Source organism: Festucalex cinctus, chromosome 2 (assembly GCF_051991245.1).
Source record: "Festucalex cinctus isolate MCC-2025b chromosome 2, RoL_Fcin_1.0, whole genome shotgun sequence".
In the NCBI taxonomy this organism is placed as follows: domain Eukaryota; kingdom Metazoa; phylum Chordata; class Actinopteri; order Syngnathiformes; family Syngnathidae; genus Festucalex; species Festucalex cinctus.
Window position 1 is genome coordinate 2,689,180 of NC_135412.1, and position 12,340 is coordinate 2,701,519.

A 12,340-nucleotide genomic window follows, 5' to 3' on the forward strand; every position below is an offset into this window, starting at 1 on the left:
TATATATATATATATATATATATATATATATATTTAATGTTTTAACTCATTCACTGGCAGCCATTTTCACAGAAGCAATCCCGTTCGCTCCCGGCTGTTTTACTGAATTTTGACTGATTTTGCAAGGCCCACAGAATATTGTGTTCAAGTGCTATAAAAGCATGGAACCTATCAAAAGACAGATTAAAGTCTCTTCTTTCATCAGGAAAAAAAGTATGTTTCTATCTGTTTCCGTTTTGCAGCAATTAGCATTAGAAGAGAGCTAAGTTTCATCAGTTTTCACAAATCTATTTAAAATTGTAAGTAATTGAGCTTTTTTTCTACATGGCCCTGGTTGATCTCCTTTGCTCTGCTGCCACCTGCTGGCCGTTTGTGTAATAACTACCATTTCTTCAACCGTTCTTTGCAGTTGACAGAAAATAATTGAGAAGCACTGGGTTCGGGGCCTAGGAAATGTATTATGTCAATGGATGTCCTCACAAAGATATATGTACAAGGGTGTGTGCGTGCTAGCCAGTAGCAATCATCCAAAATGACACACGTTTTATGAAAAAAAAAAAACTTTATTATATTTCTATACAACTATGGAAGTTATGCCGATGCTATGATAGCAATGAGATATATTTGTACTTCCCGTGTGTCACTTTAAACCTCAAAAGAGGCTCGTCAAAACTCAGAACAAATTCATAAAAACGTCAAAATACTCAGAGCTTCCGGTTTTTAAGTTTGAATTTCCTGCTGGAGACTCCTAGTGTGTCAGTCCAGTTCATTTCAAGGGTCAATGTGAAGGATTTACATTTTGCAGTTTACTTTATCACCCTTGCTCAGTTGTTCATTCAACACTCGTAGTCGCCTCATTCGACATGCAAACTCCTCACTGGAGGGCCTGAGCTGAGATTCAAACCTGAGCAGACGTGCTGACCACCATTGCTGCTTTTAATTCATTATAATAATTAATTAAACACATTTCAAATACATGTATACACATATCATCACAAATTGTCACCTGCTTTTTCATTAGTAGCATTTTTTTTTTTTTCTAAACTGAGAGATATGTTCTATGTGCGTGTTTGTGTGCGCATGCGGTTCTCTTCCTTCACAACGGCAGCACGACACGGATGAAGACGATAAAAGAGAGTAAAAGGACCGGCACGGGCTGAGGCGATGACCACGAGGTGGCGCCATTCACCGTGACGGGCATGTCTTTCTGAGGTTTTGTGATGATTGGCGTTTTTGGTTCTTGTTGTCCCGACTTCGAATCCTCCTCCTTCCTTATGGCTGCTTTCCGCTGGGCTGTAGTGGGAGTCTTTGGGGGGGGACTCGTCATGCTGGTGCTGCCTGCTTGGTGCCACGACTCTGTTGTCGCAAGAGGACGAACAAGCGCACCCTCCCTCTCCTCCTCTTCCTCGCCCAAGATGAAGTTGGGAGAAAAACTGGGGGTCAGTAGCGGAAAGGTGGTTCTGATAGTTCTGCTGGTGATGTCCATCTGGTGGTATGGCTCTGTTGTTGTGAGAGGAAGAACAAGCACGCCCTCTTCCTCCTCCTCTTCCTCACCCGAGATGAAGTTGGGCTTGGACGTCTCAAGAGGAGGAAAAAGAGTTGGAGTCAGTAGTGGGGTTGTGCTGGTTCTGGTGGTGATGTCCGTCTCTATTGTTGCCGCAGGAAGAAGAAGCATATCCTCCTCCTCTTCCCCCTCCTCCTCAACCACCTCCTCTTGTCCACCGTCATTGTCGTCCTTGTCGGGAACTGCAAACCACACGAACCTGAGTAACATCTGTACTCGCTTTTACAGGTGCAAAACATACTTTAGCTGCCATATGTGATATATTTCATACGGGGCCCCTAAGGTGACGTGGTAGAAAAAAAACAACAACAACTTTGCGTTCCCTCGCAATATTTGCGAGAGAACGCAAAGTTGGTTTTTCCGCCTACCATGTCACCTTAGCTGCGCCGTAAACACTTCCGGGTCATCGTCCATGTGAGCGAAAGCGACGAGGATGGAACGCTTGTAAACATGAAACAAAGCAGTGGGAAAGCTTTCCCAAAGCGACGAGGATGGAGCATGTATTTTCCCACTACTTTGTTTCCGCGTCGCTTTTGCTCACATGGGAGATGACCCGGAAGTGTTTACGGCGCACCTAAGGTGACATGGTAGGCGAAAAAAACAACAACTTTGCGTTCTCTCTCAAAGATTGCGAGATTTTGAGGGAACGCACTGTTGTTGTTGTTTTTTTTCTACCATGTCACCTTAGGGGCTCCGTAATTTCATGAAACAAGTGTCCAAAACATCATCATATAATAATCGTATAATGTGTAATATAGTCAGCTACGTATTGTGTACATATTGTGTAACATTATGCATTCATTTTTAAATTAACACACAATGAGGTCAAACAATGGAATATTCAATGTAATCAAAAATGTGTAATGCACTGTTGTGGAGTCAAACAACCTAGTAGTTAATCCAATTTAAAATTTGGCGTTAAATGTAGTTAAATAATGTGGCATGTAATGTACTGTAGTGTCATAATGCATTATATAATAAAGTAGTATGTACTGGGGTCAAAATATTGTACCATGAACACCATTAAAATAATGTATTTTATAATACAGTCCAAAAATGGTGTATAACCTGGCCAAATTATGTAGTATATACTGTAATAATAAATGTATTACAATGTGTGTACGTGTGTGGATGCATGTGTGTGTGTGTTAGCAATTAGGGATGTAACGATATGCAAACATCATGATACGATATTATCACGATATGAAGGTCACGATACGATAATTATCACGATATTGTGGGGGGTTGGCGATATTTAAAAAAGATCACAATATTGTAAAAAAAAAAAGAGCTCATCTAAAAAAAAGCACAAAATCGTACTTTTGTACATAACAGCAATTCATATAAACCACCTACAATTTCTACTAACAATATTGAGGCACTTACTTGCTAATTCAAGCACACATTGATCGCTTCACAATAAAGCATAGATTTTGAACATAGAAGGCCAAAACATCCCTAATAAAAAATCAATTCCACTAATAAACTAGCCACTAGAACTGCACAAATGGAAAGCAACCTGACTCTTTTTTTTTTTTTTTTTTTTTTTTTCCAGTTGTGGTTCCTTTTAAATATTGTGAACATGACGACCGACGATATTGTGGGCAGTTTTAATATCACGATATTGCCCTTATCGTTACATCCCTATTATCAATAAGTTAATTAGGATAATGTCATACCACAGAGGTTGTTTTCACACGTTTGTAGTTTTTCCGGACATTGGGAGCACGAGTCTCCTTCCGCATACGGGTGCTCATTTTCGTAGTTCCCACTGCACACACGCGCACACACAAAAACATCAGTACCAGCATATTCCAAACACTCAGGCACTACGCTCACTCTGCTGTGGCACTCCAGTAGCTAGCATTAGTTCTAAAAAAAAAAAAAAAAGTAGCTCACTAATGCTGAACAGCAGTACTGTTAGCAATACCGTTAGCTATGGCAACTGTTAGCAATAGCATTCTCGAGGGTAATGATGAAATAAGTATCACTGTCATCGGGTAGCCGTGCTATTAGCATTAGCTCTAGTAATCTAGAAAAGTTAAGCACTGACGCTGGGTAGTAGTTGCACACCAGGAAAGAGATCTTCTCCCAAGCGAGTCCCTCCATGTTGTTACACAGGTGGGCGGCACAGCCCACCCGGTGCGTATCTGACCACACCATCTGCAAAGTCATGGCACACATGTCACTCACATCTACCAGATTGCGGAAGAACGCAGAAACCTTGTCGACTGTGCGGAATGTGAAAGATACCCAGATGGACCAGTTGGCTGTCTGACTTGGGCGTCGTTTACTGTGAGAGTCCATCGCGAGATCAGCAAAGTTTCGATTGGCCGCCTTCGTCCAGAATGAGGACATTTTTGTGAAGTGAGGACATTTTGGACGGTCCTCACTTCGCAAGACCTCTTTTTGAAGGTCAAGACTTGGTTTTAGAGCAGGGGTGTCAAACTCATGTTAGCTCAGGGGCCACATGGAGGAAAATATATTATCAACTGGGCCGCATCGGTAAAATAACGGTGTATAACTTCAAAAACAATTGCCCGTCATTTATACGCAGATTTGCGGAACACCACTAAATTACGGCGCCCAACTGTAATCATGGTGTTCCGAAAAATAACACAAATGCAAATGGGTCTAGGAAATGCATTATGTCAATGAGTGTCCTCACAAAGATATATCTACAAGGATGTGTGTGTGTGTGTGGGGGGGGGGTCATGCATGCATGTCACTGACCTGTGTGTAGTGTCCACACATCGTGTCGTCATCACAACTGTTGTTATGGAAGTCATAGTGCAGATGTTCTATACACACACACAAACACACACACGCACAATTTTAGTGACTGAATTTGGAACTTGTGACATCTGTCGTTCTCCACTCCATAATTCGTGAAACATTTTATGCGCTCGTCACGCTGTTTAAATGCAAGTGGCACAGAAAACAAGTGGCATATATATATATATATATATATGTATGTATATATATATATATATATATATATATATATATATATATATATATATATATATATATATATATATATATATATATTCGATACCGATTAATCCCGATATGAATTTACAAGTCGATTGTAGCTTTTTTTCTTTTTTTTTTTTTTTTACTCAAATTTAGAAAATACCATTCAGTAAACTTGTACATGTACACTGTAAGATTTGTATGAAAATGTATTATTTATTGATCTGAAACTTCCTGTTAGAACAGCATTGAAATAAAATATTAAGCCTTAATGTTCCATTAATATAACATTCTTCCATGCTTAAGGTGTGAAAGTTAGACGTTGTTGAATATTTTTTCATCAAAAATGGATGTTAACAAATCGATTCGGCTGCCTATTGAATCGATTCAAGAATTGCGTGCTGTAGTATCGCGATATATTGCCAAATCGATTTTTTGACACCCCTAATATATATATATATATATATATATATATATATATATATATATATATATATATATATATATATGTATATATATTAGGGGTGTCACGATTCGCCAACTCCACGATTCGATTTAAATTTCGATTTTGGGGTCACGATTCGATTTTTTTTTCGATTTTTTTTTTTTTTTTTTTTTTTCCCCGCTCCCCCACTTTATAACACAGAGGCAGATGCTTCTGTAGGCTAAGGCTAGTCTATGATCATTGGTTCTATTCATTGTACAGTAAATCTTATTTCAAAAGATCGGCTACATATAGGTGATGCAATTTCCATATTATTTTTGTGTAAATTTATGTAATATATGATAATTGACATTAGGCAGGAATGATCAAATTCAAAGAATTTATTTACAATATAAAGTTAACCGTCTTGTTCTTACTGAAGTGTAAAATAAAAAATAAAAAAACAAAAACAAAAAGTCACAGTGGGTGCCTGCCATCTATTGACTGTTTTTGGTTACAACAGTGTGCTGTGCGTTCCTCTTAAAATAATGTGCAATGTGCAACAACAACAAAAAATATATTGTATCCAAAGTCATGGAACAAATACAGCCTGAACAAACTATATCCCAACATTTACAGTTGCTGGGCATACTGTAGCGTGGTTCAAGTACACTAATTAAATGTTTGAATCCAGCGTTTTCCAAGGCTGCAGGTCTGCTGCTATAAATAGACCTATGGATCTGGCGTTTCGCGCGAGCTGAAGTGTGTGGAAGTTTCACTGTAAATGAGGATGAAATAGTTGGTTGGACCGTTGTTTTCCCACTTCTAGTTGAATTTGATAAATCTAAATCTTTGTGATGCCTGCGTAAATGTCCCGTCATGTTTGTCGTGTTTCCCGTTGTGACGGCTGGCGGCTCGGGCCCGCCGCCGGCTCCGCTCCCCTAGTATGTATGTGTGTGTTTGTGTCGGCTGGTGCCCGTATAATGGTACTTCAGTTTGAATGCGCCAGCGCGACACTCTGATTGGAGGACTGTGCCAGCGCGACACTCCGATTGGACGACTGTGCCAGCGCGACACTCCGATTGGACGACTGTGCCAGCGCGACGCTATTGTGTATCCGTGTATTATACCCCTATTGGTTATTGTTGTTTCTCCTCCGTTCTGTCAGTTCTGTCAAATGCGGTTATTATTTGTTCACCTTCCACTTTCACTCCCTTGTCAAACCCCTGCCTGAAATTTCAATTAAAACTACTCAGATGTTAAAGTCGACCCGTGTTTATCTACTCTATATTTTCTGTTATTGTGTTACTTCCCTTCCCCTTGACGAGCCGGGCGTAACACCGTGGCCGAGTACAGTACGCGCACATAGCATATCTTGCAACTGTGGTCTTTTTATCGACAACGTGAACGTTGTCGACATAACTCACCGGGAACGCAAAATGTTTCCAAACTGGTGACGAGAGAAGCGGGAGCGGCTTGAAGCACCATTGCTGTGTCTGTCCGCGCTTGCCATCATGACTGCAGGAGAAGTCAGCTAACAAGTGCCGTTAGCTAGTAGCTGAATGGCTGCGTCTCATTTGCTTTCCTGGGAGGTGGCGGTGGCGGCGGTGGCGGCGGGCGCGGGGGGGGGGCATCGAATCGTGTGTCCTCTCTTCTATTTCGATGCTCGAAATCGTGACGTAATTTCGATCGATTTCGATAAAAAATCGAAATCGTGACACCCTTAATATATATATATATATATGTATATATATATATGTCCTCTAAAATTCCACTTTTTTTATTTTTATTTTAAGTAGTCCAGAAAACTATGAGAAAACCGTCCTGTTTTATATACGATGACGTTAGAACAATCTGTCTTTTAATCTAAATTTAGCAACTTGTCAGCGAGAGCCACCACATCACTTTAACTTATATTTCTGCTTCTGTATTTGGCATTTTGTTACCAAAAAAAAAAGAGCAATGATGATGATATGTTAAATCTGTAAGGCTGTTGAATGAACAATTCTGAGCTCTCATGAAAAAAACTGAAAGAAAAAGAAAAATATGTCATTTTTACCTGCTCACAATAATAAATTTATCATGAATTGATTGATTTGAGTAGTTTGCAGTTATTACAACAAGCGGCCTGAATTAATGTGAAATGAGTTTGTCCTGAGACAAATATACAGTATAAATAATGTAAAACAATATTTAGTGAACAATGATCGCTATGGGATCACAATATTGTTTTCGGCCAAATTTTAAAGTACATGTTTTTATTCTACCAGCCTAGCTTACTAAAACTAAACCAGATCACGTAACCATCGGCGCCCGCCCCGGTGATCAAAACCGCACTGCAGGTGGTCTCGCATTCATTGACCTTCTCACGTACGTCTCACTCACCCAGGAACCACTTCTCCAGCGCCATCCGCAGGTCCAGGGGCCCAGTTCCAGCGTACAGGTTCTCGCCGGTGTCCTCCAGGTCCGGGTTGTGGTTCCAGATGCACTTGGCGGCGTAGCCCTCAGCCAGCACCTTCAGCGCCGGGTCCCATTTCTGAAGAAGTAGGAAATGAGCGACGGCCTCATATCGGTCACTGCAAACGTCGTCATCACTCGCACTCATATTTTCAACCGCATTAATAATAATCATCATAATCATAAATTCACAAACCATGTACCGAAACCGTGGCCCAAAAACCGAAGTATGGACCATACCGTCGGCTACCTGTACCGTTGCACCTCTAGTGTGTGTGTGTGCGTGCATTTGTGCGTGTGCGTGCGAGTGTTCGTAATTATTCGCAACAAACAACAAGTGTAAATAATCATGGCTGCATGTTCCCCTTTTTCTTTCCAGGCTCTCCACATCTGGACTGACTTAGTGTTTCCACACAAACACGCACACACACACACGTCTGTCTTCCTATCTTAGTGGAGACATCCCATCGCAATCATGCATTTCCTAGCCCAGGGGTGGGCAAACTCGGTCCTCGAGGGCCGGAGTCCTGTAGGTTTTTTGGGGGGTTCCCTTCTCCAACACAGCTGGTATATGATCAGCTCATCAGCGAGCTCTGCATAAGTCTGATAACGATCCTGATGATTGGAATCAGCTGTCTTGCTTGGAGCAGGGAAACATCCAAAACCAGCAGAACTCCGGCCCCCGAGGACCAAGTTTGCCCACCACTGTCCTAGCCCCTCACTCTAACCGTAACCATCACAACTGATTACCTTACCCTAACCCCAACCAAAATACAATTCAAACATAACTCTAAAACCAATTCTTAGTTGACCCTAAAAAAAAAAAAAAAAAAAAAAAAAAACAGATCTGGACTTGTGAGGCCCACCAAAATGGCAAAACGGAGGTGCAGCGGCTTGAGAAACTCATTTCGGCCACTCGTACCCAGGATCTTGTGTTTTTTGTTTTTGTTTGTTTGTTTTTAACCCGTTTCCCGATCAAATCACAACACTGGAGCAGTCCCAGATTGATCATGTGGAGAACTCCTTTGAGTGATTCATATGATCAATCTGGCTGTTGCCAGGTTACATTGGCACAGTAAGTCAAAAGACGAAACACAATAACACAAGATAAACAATAAATATGATAAGCAAAAGGTTAAAGCTTAAGATTGAAAATAAGGAATACAAATGCAAGAGGCTTGCATTTGTATTGCATTTCACATATTACAAGGTAATTTGTACTTGGCAAAAACATTATGTTGTGTGTAAATGACCCTGCTATTATTTTTGGTATTGAAATTTTTGTACTATAGAATTGTATTGTTGCATCGTGCTATTGTAATATAGGTGAGGATTTTATTTTGAAGTGAACAGGAAGTGGTGTCAAAAATCGAGAGGAAATGGCGTAACGAACCGACATACCGCCATTTTGTGTGTGTGCGCCAGCAAGATAGAGAGAAGGAAAACAACTCAGGTTAAGGATTCACCGACCTATTCATTAGCACCTGGTTGAGAAGGGAACGAGGTTTGTGTTCGTCATGTTTATGGTTAATTGATTAATATCGCTATTTCACGTTGTTTGTTTGTGTAATTTGCTGCGTGGTGAAACACTATCTTTTTCACCCACTAGAGTGTGCTGACGCACTACGCTAAGGCTCAAGATTCTGTTTGTTTACTGAGGATTGTATTTCTGTATGGTTTATATTTTGTTTTAAGGAAATGGCAAAGGGAAAGGTTACATTTTTTTATATACTATGTTAATTGTAGGCAAAAGATATTGTAAAGGCTAGAGAACAATAAGGTGATTCATTTGTGGTACAGGGTTTAAATGGGGTAAAATAGGCGGTCAGGTCACACACGTTTTCATTCAGTTTCGCTCCACTACCAGGGGTACGAAATAATCTTTATTTCATAAAATAGATTTATTAGTAGTAAGTAAGAATCCGTGGAGTTCACCCTCTGAAAATTTGCCAATTTTGTGTTTTCGGTGGCGAAACCTATTTTGCGGTGAGGCGCAGTGATCTCTGGTGTGGGCGGAGTGCCATTAGGTCGGGAGTGGTGTGATTTTGGTCACATGAGCCAATCAGGTAGCTGCTTTCTTTCACCATAGCAACCAGAAAAAAATGGCGACTACAACGTCGGAGAGCGAAGAAAAGCGAGAGGAGAAAAAAGTTAAAAAGAAAGTGGAAAATAAACGATGCTACATGCATCTTTTATCCGTTAAGAATGAGGACGTCTTGGACGTTACTTATCAACGGTGGGACACGTACAGAACGTGCTTGAGAAAGTGGCTTTGTCTTCGTGGCGCAAATAAGGATCTTGCAGAAATGTACAAACATTTAAGGCAGATGTGCCAATCACGCGACCTTCGTTACCTCCCTTTATGAGAATAATCATTCGCATTCGATACACGCCTTGTATGAATGGGACCATTTCCCTTCTGCTTACCAGAGGCAGCATGGCGGAGGCACTCGGGGACACCTGCCCTCTGTAGTGGTTGTGCAGCTCCACCAGCAGCTCCTCCTCCTCCTCGCTGAGGTGGCTCCAAGCTCCAGGAGCCAGCAGCGTACCGAGCAGCAGCAGCCAAGCCCACAGAGGAGCACCTGAGGCCGACATGCACCTCCTCCTCGTTGGCACCTTGCCGACCTTCTGGAGCTCCAACGTGCCCTGATGTTGCATGTTGGGAAACAGAGTCCTGGGAGAAGGTACGTCCAAAGGTGTCTCTGTGTGTGTGCGTGTGCTGTCGCCTACCCGGTGCAGATGTGCGACTTGATTGCCACCACAGCAACTTTAAGCATGCAAGGTTCCTCCCCACGCACACGCGCACACATTGCATCCTCCTCTTTATCCTCCATCATCCCTCCCTCCCTCCCTCCCTCCTTCCATCAAGTGAACTTTAGAGCCGCAGCATAACAAACAGAATTCAGCCACTTTTCACACAGCATAACTGTGTGCTTTTTCACAGCAACGCAGCATTCTGAGACTTACCTTGCTTTCTTTTAAAGGCGTTTTACATCGCTCGGCACACAACCAGCCGCCATTCTACATCACTACGCACTGAATGCGTTCCGACGTAAATAACAATGGCGGCGTACGTCCAAATAAAGTTTCTATAAAATGTACAGTGGTACCTCTTACTTACGAAATGAATTGGTTCTGGAAGAAAGTTCTTAAGTAGAAAATTTTGTAAGTAAGAGACGCATTTTCCATGTAAATGCCCAAATCTGTTCCAAGCCTCTCAAAATTCAGACATAAATGTTTTATAAAGCATAAAAATGCATCAAAACATGTAACAAATACATGTTATAATAAGATGATTGCACAATAAATGAGAGTTGTGCATAATGTAAAAAACAGAATAGAGTAAAGAATAAAAATTATGTTCATTTACTTTTTTAAACTGCTGTCCTCTTGTTTTTTTTTGCCCTTTTTGGATCATGTTCTCTCTTGTGTTTTGTAAAGAACTGATCTAATATAGTTCGTTTTTTTTTACATTTTTTTATTTTATTTTTTATTTTTTTATCAATCACGCTTACATCATGTAGCCGCACATCATCTCCCGAAGGCAAATAACGGTTCCACTCCTCCACCTGGAGCCCTTTTTTTTTTTTTTTTTTTTTAACAATCCTTCAAAAATGTCCAAGGCAAACATCATCATAGTGAACAATCGCCCGAATGGTGAACACTTTTTCTGGGTGATTCTTTTCAATAAATTCCGAAACTTAATGGAAACTTCAGGTACAACAGCGAGGCATCTTTTTGTGGCCTTCATCAATCACCAATTGTTTGAATTTTTGCACAAATTGGTCGGCCGTTAGTTAATATTTACTACGTAAAACTATCTAAACACCACATGGCCAGAGGGGCGAATGACGAGGATGCTACATGAACACATTCTATTCTGTATCTATGGTCACATACAGTACAGGTCCATCTTAGCCAATGGGATGCCAGTAAGATGCCAGTAATAGCCAATGGCAGAGCTGCTGTAAGTATGTTGCGTTCAGGAAACTCTGGGAGCTGCGAGTAGCTGTATTTTTACCTTTCGTGTCCTGAAACTTCGGAAGTAGAGGTACCACTGTATTAAACTGGCAATGATTTTTGAGAAATGAATCTCATATTTAATATGTTACTGACAACTAGGGATGTAGCGATACCCAAACGTCACAATATGATATTATCACGATATGAAAACGCGGAAAACGGCCATTTGGTTGAGAAACACTGAAGACACATTTGGTTTTGTCAACAAGTACATCAAAAAATATCGGATCGAACAAAAAAATTCCATTTGAGCATCATGCTTCTGTTCACTCGAGTAATCAATATAATTAAAGGTCAGGTAATCAAGTCAAAGAAGAAAAATCACACGCAATTATGCACGCAGATGTGTTCACATTAATATCATGGACAAAAAAACAAACAAAAAAAGAGAGCAGAAGAACCACAACAAAAGGTGAAAGTGATTCATATACTGGAAGTTCTAAATGTTCCTAAGCTGCAGGGTGGAGTCACCAACATGAACACGCATGACATGTGCAATCATTTATTCTATTCACACGTTGCTACATCGCAGTGTGTGTGCGCGCGTTTTCATCATTCTCGCATTGTGACTAAAAGGGGGAATTCCATCCAAGGTTAGCTTGCTTGCTGCTCACCACGCACACGCACACACCATGAGAAGACTATGCAGTGATGTGCGAGTCCCGCCCTTGTGATCTTGTTGCCATTGACTAGTTAGTTGCTAATGGCCAACAGATGATTATTATGTGTGCTTCCTTACGATTGTGTCCTAAACAAGGCTGCACAACAATTCCATAATATAGTGCATACACTTTCTGTATTGCACGTGAGTGTGCGTATGATGTGTTGCATGGTGAGTTTAGTGGTCTGCCGCCATCTAAAGCACCACAAAACAAAGTTAACAGCAGACTCGCACG

General features: G+C 41.0%; 2 protein-coding genes across 7 annotated transcripts in view; one reads left to right on the forward strand and one right to left on the reverse strand.

Moving 5' to 3' along the window:
* Positions 1–12,340, forward strand: part of LOC144013374 (lymphocyte antigen 75-like) — a 39,415-nt gene that overhangs the window by 12,145 nt on the left and 14,930 nt on the right. For 2 of the 6 annotated variants that reach the window (XM_077512138.1, XM_077512141.1), the window contains 2 exons: positions 7,354–7,508; positions 9,852–10,105. The gene's annotated coding sequence lies outside the window, so the exon portion shown is untranslated. Of the gene's footprint in view, positions 1–7,353; positions 7,509–8,802; positions 8,926–9,525; positions 9,658–9,851; positions 10,106–12,340 lie in introns of those variants that run through there. The other 4 variants (XM_077512136.1, XM_077512137.1, XM_077512140.1 and 1 more) reach the window with 3 other exon arrangements.
* On the reverse strand, positions 582–10,140 carry LOC144013373 (uncharacterized). The gene is made up of 6 exons (XM_077512134.1): positions 9,849–10,140; positions 7,350–7,500; positions 4,298–4,365; positions 3,618–3,727; positions 3,244–3,335; positions 582–1,746 (listed from the first exon to the last, which is right to left on the reverse strand). The coding sequence occupies exons 1-6, from the start codon at positions 10,077–10,079 to the stop codon at positions 1,097–1,099; spliced, it is 1,302 nt and encodes a 433-aa protein (XP_077368260.1). The 5' UTR covers positions 10,080–10,140; the 3' UTR covers positions 582–1,096.

What these genes read in the sequence shown, in the direction of transcription:
- LOC144013373 (XM_077512134.1), bottom strand. Translation starts at nt 10,079, where the DNA reads ATGCAACATCAGGGCACGTTGGAGCTCCAGAAGGTCGGCAAGGTGCCA. An exon ending in CCTCCGCCATGCTGCCTCTG is followed by an intron (nt 7,501 to 9,848) that starts GTAAGCAGAAGG and finishes CTACTTCTTCAG; the next exon opens with AAATGGGACCCGGCGCTGAA. An exon ending in GTGTGCAACTACTACCCAGC is followed by an intron (nt 3,336 to 3,617) that starts GTCAGTGCTTAA and finishes GCGTGTGTGCAG; the next exon opens with TGGGAACTACGAAAATGAGC.